This window comes from Protopterus annectens, chromosome 5.part0, assembly GCF_019279795.1.
Source record: "Protopterus annectens isolate FY-2018-M chromosome 5.part0, PAN1.0, whole genome shotgun sequence".
NCBI classification, from domain to species: Eukaryota; Metazoa; Chordata; order Ceratodontiformes; family Protopteridae; genus Protopterus; species Protopterus annectens.
This window is the reverse complement of record NC_056735.1, coordinates 1142883277-1142904058: the sequence shown is the minus strand read 5'-3', so window position 1 is coordinate 1142904058 and position 20782 is coordinate 1142883277. Positions and strand designations below refer to the sequence as shown.

General features: G+C 38.2%; 1 protein-coding gene across 2 annotated transcripts in view; it reads left to right on the top strand.

The window, feature by feature from the left end:
• EDAR (ectodysplasin A receptor) overlaps positions 1-20782 on the top strand; it is a 988067-nt gene that overhangs the window by 744888 nt on the left and 222397 nt on the right. For both annotated transcript variants that reach the window (XM_044070998.1, XM_044070997.1), the window contains one exon: positions 1316-1385. In XM_044070998.1, the coding sequence (XP_043926933.1) occupies positions 1316-1385 (70 nt within the window). The remainder of the gene's footprint in view (positions 1-1315; positions 1386-20782) is intronic.

The window sequence follows — 20782 nt, the reverse complement described above, 5'->3', positions numbered from 1 at the left end:
TATATATATATATATATATATATATATATATATATATATATATATATATATATATATATATATACTTCCTTTTCTAGCATGGATCAAGAGGCGAAGACAGACCAGGTCACTAACTCAGAAGAAATTAATTAATTAAATAAAAAACACTGTATTCTGGTTTTCATTTTGTACAGCAGCAGTTGTTTGTTAGCACATTCTGATACTTCTCATACATACAAGAGATTATTCTTGTTTCATCTGTTAGCAAGCATGACTGGATAAAAGTAGTTATTTTAAAGGGTGATCTAGAAGCAGTGTGTGCTTAAGTGCCTAGGTTCAGAGTCAGACAATGGACAGAGCCTGAGAAAGTCAAAAGCAGAACTCACAATAAAGTTTGTTAGCAGCCCATAGCCTTATTCCTCTGAGGTAAACTGCCTGTGTAAGAATGTTTTGGTATGTTTTCTAACCTGCATTCATAATTTAAGAGGGAGTGACAGCAGAGAGATGGCAATGTAGTTTATAGGTTTGGAGAAACAAATCCACAGTAAGAAAGAAATGTATCTAATTCCGATTAAGGTCAAAACCTCCACTGAGCTCTTGGGGAGTCCCTGAAAATGTGTGTGATGGATTCTAGTCTAATTATAAGGAATTTAATTAATACATCATAATAATCTTTACATTCACTCTAAATTTATACCCTGTCAACATTTTAAAGTATGATCATTAGACTTCACTGAAATTGGCTCATTTGCAACACAGTATAACAAGGGTACATGATTCCTCTTATGCTCAGTATTTAAATTTGCATATTTTTTCTGGAAATAAAAAAATGTTTGTGGAAGTGCCAGCCTAATTTGTACCTTTATATCAGACAGTCATTCCCTATAAATAGTAGAGTAAATGACTTCCATCATTCTTGCTTCTAGTTTTATTCCCATTAACAATGTGTAACACCACTGCACATTAGCTGGATCTAGAGGCAAACTGCCCTCTTTTCTAAAACTACAACTCTTTTTGGGTACTACCTACAGAAATCAATATTTAGTGACTCCCTGTATGAACAAATGTATTCTGCCACAACATTTCTTTATTTAAAATAAGTAAATGTAACAGAAACAAGTGGCACATTGCAACTGCTTTAAATGTGGGCACAGCTGCAGCACTTGTCTCCTGTTAGCCTTGGGCTCCCCTGGAGGTGCAGGCCCCTGTTATAATCTACCACTGGTTAGAATACAGTTGCCATGAACTCATTCTTCTGTGTTGTTTGTTGGACAAATTAAGTTTTGTCAGTACACTTTTATGATTCCTACTAAGTATTTTTATTTTCACTTAACAGAACCTGCATTGTTCACTGAGAAAAATGAATTTGATCAGCTGAAACCTGTCCCTGCTAAAACTGTAAAAAGGTAAGCTCATTTTTTATTGATAGTCAGAGTTGTATGGGGTCAGATGCTCTTTATTCTCATTGCACAAAATCAAATGGGAACACACCTTGTAACACAATCTAAATGGTTATGTCAGTCAGAGCTTATATAAATATTTAGCCTCTGGTAAAGAAGTCAGTTCACACAAAATGATGTATTTGTGCAGACCTGTTGTCAAATAATCCTTGCTGTATTACAGAAATAATCTTGAAAGTTAGAGATCAAAAGCATTGCCTAATACACTCTAATGATGTTAGCTGGAATGTATTTTATACCAGAGTTTCTGATGACTAAAAGTGTGAATGTGGGTCTGCATGGAAATCTGTCTTCATCTTGTACTATATTTTAATGGTCATATATACAGTATTTTTATAAGTTCATAGATTCATAGTGAAGTACTAGGCTATCTGTCCTTGTGGGCCGTTTCCTTTATTAAGAATCAAACCCTGTATCTTGTGTCTCTGAGGTTGACACCTTAACTGTTATACCAACCCTCACCCCCAACATTTTTTTAATGAAACAGTAATTTTCTATTTGAGCTGGGGTAGTATAATGGTAGAGTACTGGACTCCCAAATATAGATATGAGAGTGAGGCCTGCGTGCCCATTTTATTTTGGAGTTGAGGGTTGCATAAAAGTTAAGGTGTTTAGCTGACAGATATAACGTACAGAGTTTGAGAAAAATTGGCTAGTCTTAAAATGTTTCAAAGGGCAGCTAGCCTAGTACTTGCATATGAACCTATTCTGTTGTTAAAGTGATTCCTGTGAATTTGGTAGCAAGGCTAATAGTTTGAGATGTAGAACAGAGCTTGTACTTTCATATTACATCTGTTTCTGCTGAAAGTTATTTATTTGATTCATGGTGTGAACTTTTCCCCCCAAATGCATGTAGAAGTCAACCCCCCCCCCCCCAGCATGCTTCTTGACTATCCAAACTTTTGCAAAATGTCCACATTTTTGCCTCATACATTTGGTCTGTTTCTCATAAAAGTTGTGGTTTTCTGACATATCATTAGGGAGTGATGTCACTATCTGATGAGAGCCATTTCAGTTAAAAACTTCATATAATTCAAAAAGTGCTTACTAATGGAAATCCTGTTGATCTAACAACTTTCTATTGTAACAGCAGTAATTAAAATTTGTCCCTGTTTTTTTTTTTTACCTTTGCCCCCCGCCCATCATTCTTTTTGGTTTTGCCCACTAAAAGGCTGAGAGGTACATCCTAAAGGGTTTAGGTCCACACAGAAGGTGGCAGTAGATAGCAGTAAGCTTCTCATTAGCTAGTATTGTGTAAATATGTTGGGAGCCATAACAGATTTTCAGGAGTTCATGGACCACTGCAGTTGTCATTTACAAGCAGTGTAGCACAAAAAAATTGAGTCAGACAAAATTCAGAAAGGATGTTACATAGTTGTGTACTCAAGAATGCATCTTAAATATTGTGACGTTCTGATTTCATCTGTACACTCTGCATGCACATTCTAGAGTGTATAGTATCAGCATCATTTTAACTTGTGTGTTTGTCTTTTGGTTTTTCTTTTGATCTTTATTTCACCATTTTAGCCATGCCGTGTTTTTCTCATCTCAAAGTTTCTTGCCTGATGTACCAAATCATTCTTCTCCAAAACTCAGTCCACTGCTTTTTGAAAGGGCAAACTATGGAATGGATCTTCAGATACTATAAAAGGAAAGTCATGTAACCAGGAGAACTTCAGCTTGAGGAAACTCTTGGAGGAGCACATTCGGGACAGCAGGAAACCTCGGAAATAAGTTCCTTGGTTATAAATTTGTCTGACTACAGTTTGAATGCTATGGAACATGCCATTTTAAGTAAGGGGTTAAACTTCATTTCTGCAATTTCTTCTGATTTGGGTGAGGTTCTATCAGTTTGCTCGCAACCTCACCCTGAAATTGATGTTTGGCAATAGAGAATCAACAGCAAAGGGGGAATTTAAAAGGCCTAGTTTGTTTAATCCATCTTTACCACCCCATGTAAGTACTTTCCTGCACATTTGTGAAAACTAAATAATAAAGAGCTTGACTGCTCCTGATAAGAAACTTCTTTACAATTTAACTGAAATAGAACATTTAGCATTACATTCGCTGATAAATAACTTGGGTTTGGTTGTAAGACCAGCTGACAAAGGGGGCACTTTGGTGGTGTTAAATCTTAAGGAGTATAATGATTCCATGTACACTTTGCTTAATGAAGAGAATACATATAAAAGGATTGATAAATCTGAACTGGAGAGACTTAATATGTGTATGACATGTTATATGACTTATTAATGTGTCAGTTGATTGATGAACAACTATATTATTTTTTGGTAGTAGAACATCCCGTGGTGCTGGTCATTAAGGGATTACCCAAGATACATAAAGATTTGACCAACCCACCCTGAGGCCAATAGTAGCGGGGGCAGGTTGGTTAACTGAACCCCTATCCATCTTTGTAGAGGAGAAATTAAAAGGGGTATTATGTTCTATTGATACAGTATTAAGAGATACTAGTCATTTTTTGATGGATCTTGGGAATTTTGTTGATGAAAATTGTGGCCAAGAGGTTAAATCTACAAGTCTCTTTGCAACTATGGATGTTAAGAATCTTTTTACCAGTATACTCAATGAATATGGTACACAGGCAGTCTGTGAAATGCTAAACAGAAGAGTGGGTATACTGATAGCACTATTTTGGTTTTGTGTACTCTGTTGGAATTGATTTTAGACCATACTGTTTTTATGTTTGGCGGGGAGTTATTTTTACAACAATGAGGGGTTGCAGTGGGCACCCCCTGTGCCAACTCCTATGCCAATTTGGTTATGCATTATTGGGAAGAACAACACATTTTCAGTCATCCTGTATTTTCTGATCATATCAAATTAAAGTGACATTTTGTCAATGATGTATTTTTATTATGGGGTGGTAGTTGGCCTAAGTTACAAGAGTTTTTTGATTATGTCAGTTGTATTACTGATTTTTTTATCTTTTACACATGAAGTATTGGATTCGCATGCTGACTTTTTAGATGTGAAATTGTTTAGAAACATGCATGGATGGATACACACAACTATATTTAGGAAGACTTGTTGGAGAAATAGCCTTCTAGTACACAATAGTATGCACCCTAGGCATATATTTCCCAATGTTGCTCAGAGTCAGTTTACCAGAGTCTCCAGACTGTACACTAGATCTGATGATTGTATTGCAAACATGGAGATGCTCTCTTTTCAATTTAGAGCAAGGGGTTATAACATAATTGGTATAGAGCAGACTATAGAAAGAGTTATGTCAAACAGGGAAATGAGTACCAGGCCATAATTTTTAAATAGACAACGTCAGGAATCCCGAGAGAATAATAGGAGGAAGGGGATATATAAAGACTTAAGTTTTTTTTTTTACAAAGTTCACCAATGATGCCTTTTTGGTTTGTGATATTATTAATAAGTATTGGCATCTACTGACTGTAGATCCCAAAACAGCAGGCATTATTGGACCTAAACCCAAGTTTGGATTTAGGAACTCAAAAAATTTGAAACAATTACCATGTGATAAAGGTACACGTGTGGATAAGCAGATCTCACAAAAGCTGTGTACTTTCCTTTGTCATAAATGTAAGGTTTGCTCTGTCATTAGCAAACATCAGGTGTTTAAGCATCCTAATTTTGATTATACTTTTGTTCCCAGATCTCATGCTTACTGTCAAGCCTGCAACATGTTTTATTTAGCCATGTGCAAATTGTGCACTGATTTTTATGTAGGCAAGATGGGGCACAAATTAAAGGATAGGGTCTTAAGACATTTGTATGACATTAAAACACTAAACACTCAGAATGCCCTAGCTAAAAATGTTAAAAATAATGTGGGACATAATTTTTTATTTAGGGTCCTACAATGTGCTAAGACCAATCCCAGGGAAGGCAACTTGAATGATTATGTAGAAAGCTTAGAAATACAATGGATACTTAAGCTGCAGGCTAATAAACATCATGGATTTAATGCTACTGTCTGCCTTAAACCAGCTTTGAAGAAAAGGAGGAAAATGTTTGTGTAATGCTATTGGGTGGAGAATACTTTCTTTTTGATGATTGGTCCATGTATTATTTAAATTTTCTGATGTCATTTTATGTTTTTATGTTGTTTGGATCTGATGAAGCATTGTTTAACCTGAACGTGCTTATCCTGTGTACATTAAACTTTTAGACGTTTTCATTTTATATGATCGTGGTAGCCTTGCTGTTCTTTGGTATTTATTTGATATATAGTGTGGTCAGCATAGGCTTTTCCATGAGTTTGAGCCTTATTTGTTGTTGTTGGTGATGTTCTGATTTCATCCGTACACTCTGTATGCAAAGTTTAGAGTGTATAGTATCAGTATAATTTTAACTTGTGTATTTATGTCTTTTGTTTTTTTCTTTTGATCTTTGTTATTTCACCATTTTAGCCATGCCGTCTTTTTCTCATCTCAAAGTTCCTTGCCTGATGTACAAAATTATTGTTCTCCAAAACTCAGTACACTGCTATTTGAAAGGGCAAACTATGGAATGGATCTTCAAATACTATAAAAGGAAAGCCATGCAACTAGGAGAGTCTCAGCTTGAGGAAAGTCAGTGTTACTCTGCAAATAGACAGTGGATGAGATAAACAATGATCTGTGCCCATCTGATCTTCTCAGACATTAAAGTATATGCATTGGTGCCTGTGTAGATTGAGACAGTGTTTTTAAAGAGCTATTACTAGCCTCTTCTCATTCAAGCAATAACCATAACCTCCTTCCTAAGAGTACTGTCTCCTTTGCATATAAAGATAAAATCGTAACTATAACCCATCTGAGCTCACTGCAAAAGTCATACCTCTTAATTAATCTTTGTCATGAGGAATGTTTCTAATTCCATTTCTTACAAAATTCTATGTTCCACACTGTTCTACATTGAAAGGGTTGGATTCACATTTGTTATTACAAATTGTGTTAAATGTCCATTCATCAAAATAACTCTCTACTTATGAGTAAACAGTTAATGACCATGCAGTGAGCTTCCTGATTGAAGTCATTGGTAATTGTTCAGCATTTTGCTCGTTTGTTCCCCATTCCAGAGCAAGGAAGCTTGAGAGCTGTGATCAGGACAGGATGAGGATAAGCAGCTATATTCCAGGGGGAGGAAGGAGTTCTGTCTTGGTTTTACCACTGCCACCACCACTACCTAACAGAGATGGGATGGTGTTAGCAGAAGGAATAAACCAAAGAAAGGAAAGGTATCTTAAGCTTGCCAAGGAGTGTCTTGCTTATACTAGGCATGCAGAATGTGTCTGTGTGTATATGTACACCACTGAGTCCAGCACTGCAGCTGTGGCAGCGGAAGTCTGCCATCACTGAGGGGAAGGGTTAAAGCATCAGGAAAAGGAACATTCAGCTTGCAGCCTGACTGATGGCCTGTCTGCTGCATTATTCCTTCCTCACTTCTAGTCTATAAGAAGGGACACTGAGGTAGATTCCCCACTGGAAAGGGGGGACTCTCACAGGGTGAAGTGGGATGGCAGTGTCAGTAGTAGGATCAGGAGAGTAAAACATCTGCTTGGTCAGGGAATAGGGCTTATGTTTTACATACTGGGAAAAAAAAGATATAGTTTTAAAAAAAAATTCTGATCCTCTGGTGGCATGAATTGCTTTCCAGGTCCCGGGTTAGGGTTACTGGACTCCCAAGAGAAAAATGCAGCTGCTGCGATGCACTACCTGAATGCATATAGTTTCACATTTGTGCAGTCATTTCTGTCATTATAAAATACTTCATATTTGCTGGCAGATGTTGGCTAGGAGTAGTGGGGAGATGAGATGGCTGTGGTAGACGGTCCCTCGCCATGATCAAGATGAAAATGCTGTGAACCGAGGATAAATGCAAGCAGAAATCTGTAGACTGCCTGGGGTACTGTATTTTGTGTGTGTGTGTTTGTGTGTGCATTTGTGTGTGTGTGTGTGTGTGTGTGTGTGTGTGTGTGTGTGTGTGTGTGTGTGTGTGTGTGTGTGTGTGTGTGTGTGTGTCTGTGTGAGTGAGTGAGTGATGGTGTACTTTGTGTGATGTGTATGTGCATGTGAACATGCATATTAAACCTGTCAGATATAATAGTGCTGCCAGTTTATAGCTACAAACTATGTTTTTCAACATGGCCCATGCATAGTAATTAGTTTCATTTTAATCAGATTTATTGCATCAGAAAACATACCATCACAATTTTGAAAAATGAAGGTCTTTCAACTTTGTTCAGTAAGGTGAGCTTTGTAAAGTCAAGGCAAGGGCATCAGAACTATGAAATCAGGCCTGCCTTTGGTATGGTTATCAGCAAATTATGCCAGAGAGCTGATACTACTCAGTCATTTGCAATAACAAGATTTTACCCTGCATTTAGCAAAAGTGGAAACGGAAATTTAGAAGAGGACACCTTACATCTTAGATCTACCCACCAAAACCTAATCACCATCCACAAACCCAAGCACCCAGCTGGTCAACTTCTGCTTTCCTTCACCTTAGCCAAAAAATGGAATGCTCTTCCCTCCACTCTTAGGACCTGCGATAACCTGGAAAACTTTAAAACTCTTCTTCATTCTCACCTTTACTCAAAAAGGAAATGCAACTGTACTCTTCACCCTATACCTCTCAAGGTCTCCCCCACTTTTACTCCTGGTTAACCTCTCACCTAGCTAACCTTGCTCATTTGTATTATGTATATATAACTATACTGTAAAATCTAGCCTCAAGGCCATTTGCCTGTCTTTTACAACTAAACAAAATTGTAATTGTTTGTTTCTTTATGAATGCTACCTGTTTATTTGTCATGAATGCAAAGTTTCTTAGTAATTGTTCATGTAACTATGTATTGTTGGAGCTTTTCTCCCCGGGCCTTCACTGAAAATGGACTCCCCGAGCCCAGTGGACCTCCCCGGTTATCAAACTGGAATAAATAAATACATATATTACATTTTCTAGGAGACAGCGAAATTAAGTGCATTTAACATTCTACCTCATCTCCATTCTTTCTCACCCTTTGTCCCACTCCATCTTGAATGTCTTCATGGATTACCTATTCATCACCCATTCTGGTTGTGCAGTCCTTGGTTTCACAGCTTTTATGGGAGTATTTTTGTACATTCCGGGAATAGGTGGTCCATACATTCTAATTACAATACTCTTCCTCTCCCCATCCTTTCTGTTCACAGTGACCCCTTCACATCTTCCTGACATGATCCTTTGCACCCATGTTATATACTTCCTGTCTCCAGTTAAAAGAGCAGCAGTTCCTCTACTGTCCAGTCATACTCTTTCCTTTCCATCCCAGTATGTGCAGTCATACCCTTCCCCATCCATCCTACATACTCTACTGGCAGCTTTCCTCTGGACTCCTTCCAGTGGTTTAATGTTCCTCTTCTTCTATGGCCTTCAAAAATGCACTTAATGCATAACGCATGGCATCACTAGGGCTTGTAAAAGAAGAAACATTACTTCTTTGTTTCTGGAATCTATTAGAAGGTACATGTCAGCATTCTGTTTGTTTCTGCCACTGCCATCTCACCATGATCCTGCTGATAAAATCCAGGTATGATCAGCACTTCCACATCCTATTCCTGCTCAGCTGTCATCTGTTCCACTCCCAGAGCTGATAATTCATACCATAACTGTTGTGAGTCATGTGTAGTACTTTGCATTTCTATGCAGTGAGCTTTGAAAGCCACTTTTCTGTTCACTTGTTACCCTTTCCAAATCCTGTCTAAAATTATTCTTTCATTCCTGCACTCGCATATCTTTGTTTAAACATTAAAGTGGTTGATCCTGTTTTTTTCCTCAGATACACCTAAAACAAATGAAGAGTACTGGACTCAGACCTGATACCTGCAATGCTCCAGTAGTTAACAATCTTATTCCTGTTATCACCGTCTTCAGCACATTTCTCCAAGTCCTACTATTCATATTGGTACAGTCCAGTTCCTCAGTCCTATCCCCTTCTACTGCAGTTTGCAGCCTTTTATGTAGGAGCTAGTCATAGGCCTAGGTGACATACAAATTGATCATGTGTGCAGTAATCTCATCAAGTTCTACTATAACCTAGTAATAAAACTGTATTGGGTCAGACTTGACATCTCTTTCTGGTATTGAACCCATTATGACTGTTGCCATATAGGAAAAGCAGCCAGCCTTCTCAGCAGGATTCTGTCTGTGACTTTCCCTACAAATGCTTTTAGGCTAACAGATGCATAGTTTTCTGGATTTTTCCTGCCCCTCATGTACAAAGGTGCAACTCTTGTCATCTATTGTGCTTTCACCTGTGGCTGGCTACAACCATTACTGCTTCTAATAAGCATTTGGAAATGCAGTGCTGATATAAGCATATATTGTTTTGCTCAGTTTCAGTGACATTTAACAATCCTGTGCTCTTAGGTGGTAGTTATTAACAGAATTTTTCAATAGCTTTACTTTTTGTGTTTTGTGAACATATCTCAGGTTTAAGTTCCAAGGTTTCTTTACTTGAGTTCTGTTTCAGTCTCCATTATTATTTAAGTGTGAAATATTGATCAGGAGCTCTTTGTGTTTTTGTCTGACTGCTTTGAGGGTTTAACTTAAGAAAAATCCTTTCATTGTGGTGGTATATAGGAATTAATTCTTAAGTTTCTGCTCTATTGTGCCTTCACCTGTGGCTGGCTACAAGCATTACTGCTTCTATAAGCATTTGGAAATACAACACTGATATAAGTATACAAAGGGGATAGAAGTATATATTTCTTTGCTTTAACTGTTTCAGTGATATTTAACAATCCTGTGCTTTTAGGTTGTAGTTGTTAACAGAAGTCTTCAATAACTGTGTTTTTTGTGCTTTGTGAACATATCTCAGGCTTAAGTTCCAAGGTTTCTTTACTTGTGTTCTGTTTCAGTCTCCATTATTAAGTGGGAAATATTGATCAGTAGCTCTTTGTGTTTCTATTTACTATGTACTTAATAGATTTGTGGCTGAAAGGAGATCTATTCTAACAGTTTTCTCCACTTCATGAGCTGCCACCCCTTTTCTCAAAAATGAGGGGTGGTAAAGGGCCAATTTGTTAGAGCGGCCAGAATGGTGAGCCTATGGGATGACTTTTTAATAGAATGTAATAACTTAAAATGCATGTTTTGTAAGAGGGGTTACCCTAGGGAACTCACCGAAAATATCATGGGTGAAGTAGTTGAAAAAAGAAGGAATGGCCACTTTCGGCCTATTTTAGATCCACAGACCAGTACTTCTCCATCAAACCTTAATACTCTAACACCACATCAGAGTGTTGTATTTGGAGTCCATACTGCTACATCCACAGAAGCTATTTGTAATTTTAATATGGCCTTTAGTCAGGGTTCACCAAAAGTGTGTTTTCTTACTACCTTTGCTTATGACTCTAAAAATGTTCTTAACATTTTGACTAAAAACTGAGAACTTGTAATGAGTGATAGTGCCATTAGGGGTTTCATTAGTGCTAAAGCTATTTGTGTGTATAGGAGGGGTTGAAATCTAAAGAATATATTGGAGTGTAATGTGAACAGTACAGGATTTGGTTTTACTCTGTGGTGTAATATGTGATACATGCCCTTGTTTTTATATAGGAAAAACCGAACAAAAACTTAGTCAGAATAAGTGAGCATGTAAGGAACATCAGGGACAAGTCTGAATTCAGTGCCCTTGCTAGGCATACTACACAACACCCAGACCACACATTTAAATTCTTTATTTTGGATATAATACCTTGTTCGGAAAGGGGAGGGTGGGCCTGGCAGTACTTATTAGAAAAAGCGGAGCTAGTTTGAATGCTATATGCTGGCTGGGTCTCAATGACAGTATTTCTATTTCTAGTTTACTAAAACTAAAATCACTGCATAGATGATTAACATAGGTTTTCTATTCTGGTTTTCCTTGATGGGTTTGCTGGTTGTATTTGAGCAAATGCAAGGCATAGAGCTGTTTAAGCTGTTTTAAATGGTAGTGCTATACGTGTTGCTTGTAGGATGTATTTTTTATTAACTTTTTATTTTTTATTTTTACTTTCTGTTATATATACTTTTAAAAAATGTTGCTTTATAGGATGCATACATATATACATATATATTTTTTATGGTCTGATTATTCATAATTGCTGACTTTTAAAATGCATCAGTTGTGTTTTTTTTCTTTATCTATCTTTCTGGGGGGAAGTGATGTCACACAACAAATGTATTTAAAGGATATGATGTCTTTTTGCTGCCATCTGATGAAGTTTGGGGACGAAAGCGCTTATGGTGGCTTAATCCTCACTTGGTGGAGTTTTTGTTTGCTTTCCGTGTGATTTGGATTATCTGCAATAAATATTTTTGGAGAGGGATCCGTTTGCTGAGTGTTTTCTTGGATTTTGTGGTTTTTGGACTTTTTTGTTTCAGCTCTTTGTGTTTCTATCTGACTGCTCAGAGGGTTTAAGTTAAGAAAATACTTTCATCTTGGTGGTATAAAGGAATTCATTCTGTAAGTTTCTGCTCTATTGTGCCTTCACCTGTGGCTGGGTACAGGCTTTACTGCTTATATAAACATTTGGAAATACAACTCTGATATAAGTATATATTTTTTGCACTGTTTCAGTGATATTTAACAATCCTATGCTCTTAGGTTGTTGTTGTTAACAAAATTCTTCAATAGCTGTGTTTTTTGTGTTTTGTGAACATATCTCCGGCTTAAGCTCCAAGGTTTCTTTACTTGTGTTCTGTTTCCATCTCCATCTCCATTTTTTCTCTCGCCCTCAAATCCAATTGTTGTGTTCTTAAAACTTTGTGGCTTTTGAGATGCGTGACTCTACTGTAAATTTGATATTGGACACTCCTCCTAGTCCTATCACATCAGCTCATTCTATTGTGTACAGTGAGATCATTTGGGAAGGCCCACCCCCTTAGTTTCCTAACCTTGAATTATATAGTCCAAGAACAGAAGAGGCTCAACACGACCAATATAGAATAAATAAAATACTTTAATACTGCAGCAAGTAAGCGCTTTCACGTTTCAAGAACGCTTCATCAGACTTGAATAACTGCCATAAAATCAAACTATTTAAATACTATTCAAATGCAATCAACCAATCAAAAACATAAATCAATTAATATTGTCTTAATTATTCATTAAAAGGCACTTTATAATACATCCCTATGAAATTAATACAACATATATAAATATATCATATAAAATACATTTTAAAATATTTCAAATCACACATGCATCTTCTATATTGAATTAAAATTTAATGTACATATGAACGTGCTGCCAAAAAAGGCTTAAGTGTCACACGTTCATTCAAACCATACCCTTTATGTCCTTGTAACCTTAAAATCCATTTGTTTTCCCTTTCTTCAGTATAATTTCTAATATTACCTAGCCTATTGGATTTTCTTTTGTTTCCTCCCTTTCTACTTAAAAAGAAAGAAAAAAAAACACTTGATTCAGCTGCTTTTGCTGTTTTTGTGTCTCTTCCTACTTTATTTTGCTTTTACTGCTTCTTTCTTATAGTGTTTAGTTGCATTTATTGTGCTGCATTTATTACTGCTTGTTAGTAGCCTGATTAAATTGCAATTAGTCTTAGTTTTGGTTAAAGGAATTGGGCTTCAGGCCAGTTATTTTGCATTAAGAAGGTTTGTGGTCTGCACTCTTGTGGGAGGAGAGAGCAGCCTCTGTCTTGAGCTGGGAATTGCTGGGTGGCGGCCTATTGTGCTTGTTGTTCTAAGTGTCTTTGTTCTGTTTTAAGCACTTCGGTTCCAAACCAGTTGTTTTACATTAGAGGATTTGTGGTCCAGACTCTTGTGGTGGGAGAGTATAGCCTACATCAGTGATGGCAAAACATTTGGGCTCCTTGTGTCAAAAATTAGGAAAATGCCTATCGTGACTCTGCTGGCGTGTCATCCCCCCTTCCTGAAAAAGACAGAAACAATTCTTTACATATTCATTTAGTTAAAAAAACATACAATACAATCGTGTGTTGCTATGTATTATAAAAGTAAAAGAAAAATTAGCGACTTACAATAGGGGAAACGATATGCTCACAGATAATTTGGCTTAAAGTAGTGCACAAAAATTGTCCTACTTTTAATAGTAATTTTGAATTGAACTGAAAAAAATATGGAACATATTGCATTTCATTTGATTATCAGTTAATGACTTTTTCTGTTGCTGCATTTTAATAGATAAGTGCAAGGTCACACATTTCTTGTATTTTTGTTCATTCAGTTACTTTGGTAACTTGGGTATTGGGTGAACACTGGTGTGTCACCCAAATTGTCATGGCATGTTACCTTTGACATGCGTGTCATAGGTTCGCCATCATTGGCTTACACCCTTCTAAGCTGGGAATTGCTGGTCGAAGGCTCTTTCTGTCTGTTATTCTGAAAGTGTCTTAGTTCTGATTTAAGCACCTGTGCACCAAACCAGTTACTTTACATTGGGAGGGTTGTGGTCTGAACTCTTCTGGTGGGAGAATTTTGCCTACACCCTTGTAAGCTGGGAATTTCTGGTGAAGGCTTATTGTGCCTGCTATTCTAAGTGTATTTTTTCTGGTTTAAGCACTTGGGTTCCAAACCACTTACTTTACATTAGGAGGATTTGTGTTCTAAACGGTTGTGACAAGAGAGGGTAGCTTACACCCTTCTGGCTGGAAATTGCTGGTTGTAGGCCTATTATGTCTGTTATTCTGAAGTCTCTTAGTTATTCTGAATTGTCTTAGTTCTGGCTTAAGCACTTGTGCTCCAAAACCTGTTGTTTTACATCAGGAAGGTTTGTGGTCTAGACTCTGGTGCTGGGAGAGTGTGGCCTACACCCTTCTATGCTGGGAATTGCTAGTGAATTGTTGCATTATTTAAACTGCCTTCTGCTGTTGTGACTGGGATTTTATGCACCTTTAATTTCTAGTACTTCTGCATTTTATAGCAGAGGTTAGGTTCAGACTCACTGAATCTAGACTGTTTGGTATCACTTGTGCACTAAAACCAGCTCTTCACTAAGATATTGAAATATCTTAGGCATCTATTGCTTCTAACTGACAGTTTTTGCTCTAATACTGCACTTTTAATTTGTGTTTGCATTCCACTGTCTGTTTGAATTGTCTGAACTATTTTTTGGTCACATTTTACTGTACACTGCATTAGTTCAGCTGTACCACAGCCCAGTTCCAAGTGTGCTATTTCTAGGTCTCTTTTGTAATGTCTGAGCATCAACTTCAAGCCATCTTTGTTGGTGAAGACCTTTCTGCACCCTTGTGTGAGGAGAGTGCTGTCTGGGTCCCATCTAATTGAGGGTGATGGTAATAGAGCTCACAGAAAGCATTCTTATTGGCTAGTTTGAGTTAAAAAGGTTATTTTCTTGTTGTAGTGAAGCCCCACATTTGCACTTGTTTGCATATAAGGCTCAATTGTGCATTGCCGTGTAGTGGTGGTTACCATTGGTGGTTACAGATGCAAACATTTTGTTTGTTAAATTTTCCCTTAACTCTTCTCTTGTGGTTCTCCAAAGGTTTCTTGTAGCCCTGCTCTACTGTCAGGTGGAACACTAAACCTAGCTTCAGAGGTACCAATACACCTCTCACCCACTAGCCACTCCTGTGTGTGACCTCTTTTCCTGATCATATAAATTTACCCATCACAATGGATGGACAATTTCCCACAGTTTCTATAGCCAGCTTGGTCGACCTGGGCATCCTGAGGCAGTATAGCAACTGTCTCATGTTCAGTGACAATCCTCTACTCCTAGTACATACAAACACAATATGTGAGAGGTGCATCTATATTAAGAACCTTGAATCCATGCTCTCTCATACATCAGTCAGTACATATGACAATGAGTGGGTTGCCAGCATGCACACCTCACCCCCTACTCCAGTCAGACCCACATTACACATACCTACATATGCGTAAGTCCTCACCAGAAACATACTTACACACCGGAGACCTCACAAACACAAACACGCTACACATAATACTTCCTCTGCAGAACATATTAATCATAATAGCTCATGCACCAGTGTCTCACCGGTAAAACCGTTAAGGCAAAACACAAAATCAAACATATTAGTTGTAGGTGATTCCATTGTGTGAGACACTGATGTCCCTCTCACCAGGCTGGATAAGGAAAAGTTTATGGTCAGCTACCTGTCAGGTGCCAGGATACACCATATCATACATGCACTCAAGTCTCTCAACAACAGGTACTGTTATGACTCTGTCATAGTCCATGTTAGTGTGAACGACTTGAGATGTACTTCTCTGGACTATATGAAGAGACACATGACTGAGCTCTTGGACTTTCTTTCTCAGGCAGGTATGTCCCTAGCCTTAACCACCATTTTACCTTCACCTAGGATGATGCCTCAGTACAAAAAGAAAATGACTGACTTCAATAATTGCCTTAGCTTCTGGTGTCCTTCTAAGGGGATCCACTATCTGTCAGCCTGGGATGACATGATAAACAGACCTCAGTGCTTTGCCAGAGATGGTCTTCATCTGTCACCCCTGGGATTTTGGCTACTGGCTAAGGCTCTTGCCACACCATAGTGCCTTTTTTAGGCAGTGTCTCAAGAACAAAATTCCCAGCTTAAAAGCTCGATCTAAAAACAACCTCAAATTTATGCTGCTAACTCCTAAGAGTCTCAACATGAAACTGCACTCACTGGAAGCTGTCCTCACATTGGAAGACACAGACATTTGTGCAGTCATGCACACCTGGTTCAAGGCTGTGGAGAGCACCCCAGCCATACTGGATTACACCTCCTTCCACAAGTTCAGATCTCAAACTGAAGCTGTGAAAACGAAAAGAGGCGGTGTGTCAATATTCATTAAAGATACATACACCTCCAGATTGGTTAAACAGAATGAATCCCTGGAGACACTTCAGATGCAATTAACTGCTGGTAGGATACCTATTCAAGTCATTGTCAGCAACAGGACCCTCTCCATGAATCAGGACACCCATTCTGCCTATTTGGATCTACTTGAGTCTATCAAGATACATCCAAACACCATGGTCTTGGGTGACTTTAACTACCCATCCATTGACTGGGCAAATTATCCATGTTCAAACTCATTCGCCCAAAGGTTCCTCGACAACGTTGACTCTAGTGCCCTAGACCAGCTGGTTGACACCCCCACAACAGCAGAGGCTAGGTTCAAGAGGTACCAACATCCTGGATCTGGTGCTCACCAGTATGGGGGACCAGTGTAGCACCCCCACTGTGAGGTCCTCCCTGATGAGATCTGACCACAAATCAGTCTCATTCGAAGTAACTATCACACCTAACCCCACCCCAGAAACAACTAAACTAAAAAATTTCTCCAAAGTAGATTATAACCTCTTATGGGATGGTATAAATAGCTTCATTGCACCACCTCCTTCAGATGGAACTGGCAACTATGCCAAGCTCTGCACCAAATCTTTATACAAATACCTGTATAACTGCATTGACTCAGCCGTACTTGATAGGACCAAAACAAGCTCCTCAAGGAAGAGCAAACCTTGCCTGGTGGACAGCTGCCCTTAACAGGCTTTCCAATAAGGGAACGAAATTGATGTCTAAGAGTAAGAGGGAGCAAGTCCTCCTAAACTGGAAACAGTCCCTCCTTCTTGTGAAGTCCTCCAAAGCAAACTACGAGTCCAAATTAGCTTCCTCAACAAAGGACAACCCCAAGGCATTCTATAGTTACATCCATAACCTAAAAGGAAAGGCCCAGATTTGTGCAGAACTGGTAGTTAATGATACCACATATACTGAGCCTGTGGACATAGCTAACCTGTTGGCCGACAGATTCTGTAAAAACTTCACTACCCTGTCACTGCCACATGTACCCCATGACATCCCTACCACCTGTCCCCTACCTTGCATCTCTAAAGAGGTCATATATGCCCTCTCTAAGGCCAAAAACACAACATCTGTGGGACCTGATAACATCCTAGGCTGTGTAATACATGGGCTTGAACATGAATTAGCAACACCATTGGGTACTCTTTTCAATCATAGTTTAAGCATCGGCTTTGTACCAGCTAAAAGGAAAACAACCACCGTTATTCACTTGCGCAAAGGTGGTGCTTCCACTGACCCTGAGAACTATAGACCTGTTACCCTGACCTTGTCTGCAAGGCAATGGAAAGATTCATTGTGGACCTTATCAGCAAAGATATAGGTAATCTCCAAACACTTGACCCTACTCAGTTTGGATTTGTCAAAGGAGGATCATGCCTGTTAAACCTAGTGGACTTCTTTGAGACAGTCAGCAAGGCCCTGGACAAGGGTAAATCTGTGCATACAGCCTACCTGGACTTAGCCAAGGCATTTGACACTATCCCCCACTCAGGCATCATTGACAAGCTCACTCAACTAGGCACCAACCCTTATATCATTAGATGGGCTGCTAAATGGCTCACTGACAGAATTCTTATAGTAAAAATAGGGGAATTCACCTCCAACAGCAGACCTGTAACTAGTGCTGTTCCACAGGGAAGTCCTGGGACCTCTACTGTTTGGAATCTATTTCTTCAAAGTACTAGCAAAAACTGAAGGTCTGTAGCTGACAAAGTTTGCTGATGACTGCAAACTGGGAGCGGTCATAGAATCTCCAAAGGTTGTCACTATCCTACAAGAGGGTCTTACACAAACAAATGATTGGTGTCAAAGTCATGGCCTTAAATTCAATGCAAAAACTGCATTATCATTCCTTTCAGTAAAAACAAAGTTCCTACTAACTACCACATCAATAGCAACACCTTAAGTATGCACTCAGTGTGAGAGACAGCAACCTTACCTTTGACCACCATGTCTCCACAGTGGTAAGAAGGGCATTCTGTATTGCTCATCTCATAAGTAAGGGCATTGCCTCCAGAAAAAAATAAGTTATTACCTCACAGTACTCTTCCCTCATCAGGCCAATAATTGAGTACAATGCCACTTTTGGTATGTACCTTTCTGGGCACCTGCAGCAACTGGAAAAACCATAAAGGTTCCTCACAAGAAAAATTCAAGGTCTTCACCATCTGTCCTATGGGGATCATCTCAGATCATTGTCACTTTATTCTGTTTCATACAAACTACCCAGAGGTTATCTCTGCCTTGCATATAAGGAAACTCTGACCCTGCATTATTGGGAATGCTTCATATCCGAAAGAAAAATGGTACACGTTACTCGCTCTAAAGACCTTAACCTGGTATGTGACATTTATAAAACCTGCTGGAAGGACAGATTTGTCTCCCAGAAGTTACCACACCTTTGGAACAGATTTCCTCTCCATGTCAAACAGAGCACCTCATTGGCCCTCTTCAAATGCAATCTGGATGATTGGATGGGTGACCATGAATTCACTCCTGCGGTTCCGCCTGTGTCTGTCTTGAACAGGGGTAATAGGTACTGATCATGGAAATAAGGGTAAGAATTTGGCTAGGCTTGTAAACTTCCTATCAACCTATGATTCTCTGATCTTAAAGTCCTCAATATTTCTACAATACCCCTCGATCTGTTTATATACCTCTCAACTTTCCAGATTTTTGTCTCATAACATTTGGTCTGTTCCTCATAAGATTTGTGTTTTTTGGCAAATCATTTGGGATTTATGCCACTAAATAATGAGAGATATTTGAGTTTCAGACTTCATATCATTCAGAAAATGCTTTCTAATGGAACACCTGTTATTCTAACAGTTTTGTAAGTGTATAAGAGCAGTAATTAAAATTTATCCCTGGTTTTTGACCTTTGTCCCCCCCATTAGTTTTGGCTTTATCCAGATTTTTTTGCAGCAAAAGGTTGACATGGTATGTCTTTTGATCATCTCTTTCAGAGGATCCAACAGCACACTGGCCAGATTCATGAAGATATTTGTCGATAGCCCATCTGATTTCCCTGTCTTGCCCTGCCTTTGAGCAGCATGTTTTCTTTCCTCTTCCTCCTCTCCCTTCCTGTCTGTCCTCACTTGTCCCTACACTGCAGTACCTCCCTTCTGCCATGGCATTTTTCCTTCCCTTCCCTCTGGTTTGCAAAGACTGAGGCAATGCAGTCATCTTTGTGGTACATATTCAGAAGGATAGGGAAAGAAGACTTCCCTTTCATATTCAGGAGATGAATGGGAGGAAGGCATTTATTTTATATTTCTCTCTGACTATACCTCATTAAAGTCATTCTTCCTTCAATGACAGTGTTTAACATGCAATGTATTGAAAACAATATGATGAGAATTAATAATTCATAGACCATACATCTTATAAAACTGTTTCTGCCAATTAATACCTCACTGGATTTGTATATTGCTTCTAATGTTAAATGCCTCTACTACAAGATGCTTTTATTGTTCAGTATTTTAAGAAACCGACTTCCTCCCACCTACAGATGTACTGTACAGATGATTACATTTATAACGGTGTTGTCTTTCTTTTAGTAGACATCATAGATGTGTATTCTCTAGATACAAGTCCAATACTACTACTGCATGGCTACCAAGTGAGACTTTTTTTTGCTCTTTCATACATTAACAATATCAACTATTCAAACAAGTAGTGTGGTTTTAGGCTTTTAGACTAAACTGCTTTAAATCTGTTGCTGTCTTTGTACATTTTGTTCAGAAGGTAGCAAGGTCTTGCTAAGCGGTTTCCATTCTACCACCATGCTGAGAGAGACTTATTTTTTTATATTAAAATAGAACTGGCTGCTGTCAACAAATATAAGCTGCTACCTTCCTACTTAGTGGTAGCACACTTTCTCATGCTTGTGGTAGTCTTTTGATAATAAAACTAAAGTACTACATATTTTCATTCCACTTATTTGAATATCGGTGTCATACCTTAAATTATTGCTTTTTCATGTCTGCATCTTTGTTGCATGTAGAATGTTATATACTAGAAGAAGGGCAATGTCATCCATGGCATTGCAGGGAATGTTAATTATTAGCAGTATTTTTTTTTTTGAAAAGATTCATTGACAGTGAAAAAAAATATTGGCACCAAAAGAAACTTGCTCAAGCCAAATGTTACAGATAAAAATACGTAATTACCATATGAAAACACTAAATGTGTGTTCTGAGAACAAGTAGGAACTAAAACTAATTAAATAGTCTCTTTCGTAGAAGGGTCCCTGTGTCTTATTTCATAACTCCAGGGCAAAACTAAAATTATACATATTGCAAAGTGTACAATAAAGATCTGTTGAAACTAGAAAGGCTTTGAAGCAATGATTTTTATGTATCTCAGAATGTTTTGCTTAACTGAAAGATAATTAACTTTGACAGAACAACTTGAAATAATTGGATTGATTTGTTTTTTGTCTCATGTTATTACATTTTCACCTACATGCATTTCATTACCAAATAGCTTAGGAAGTGTTGGTTTCATTGTGCT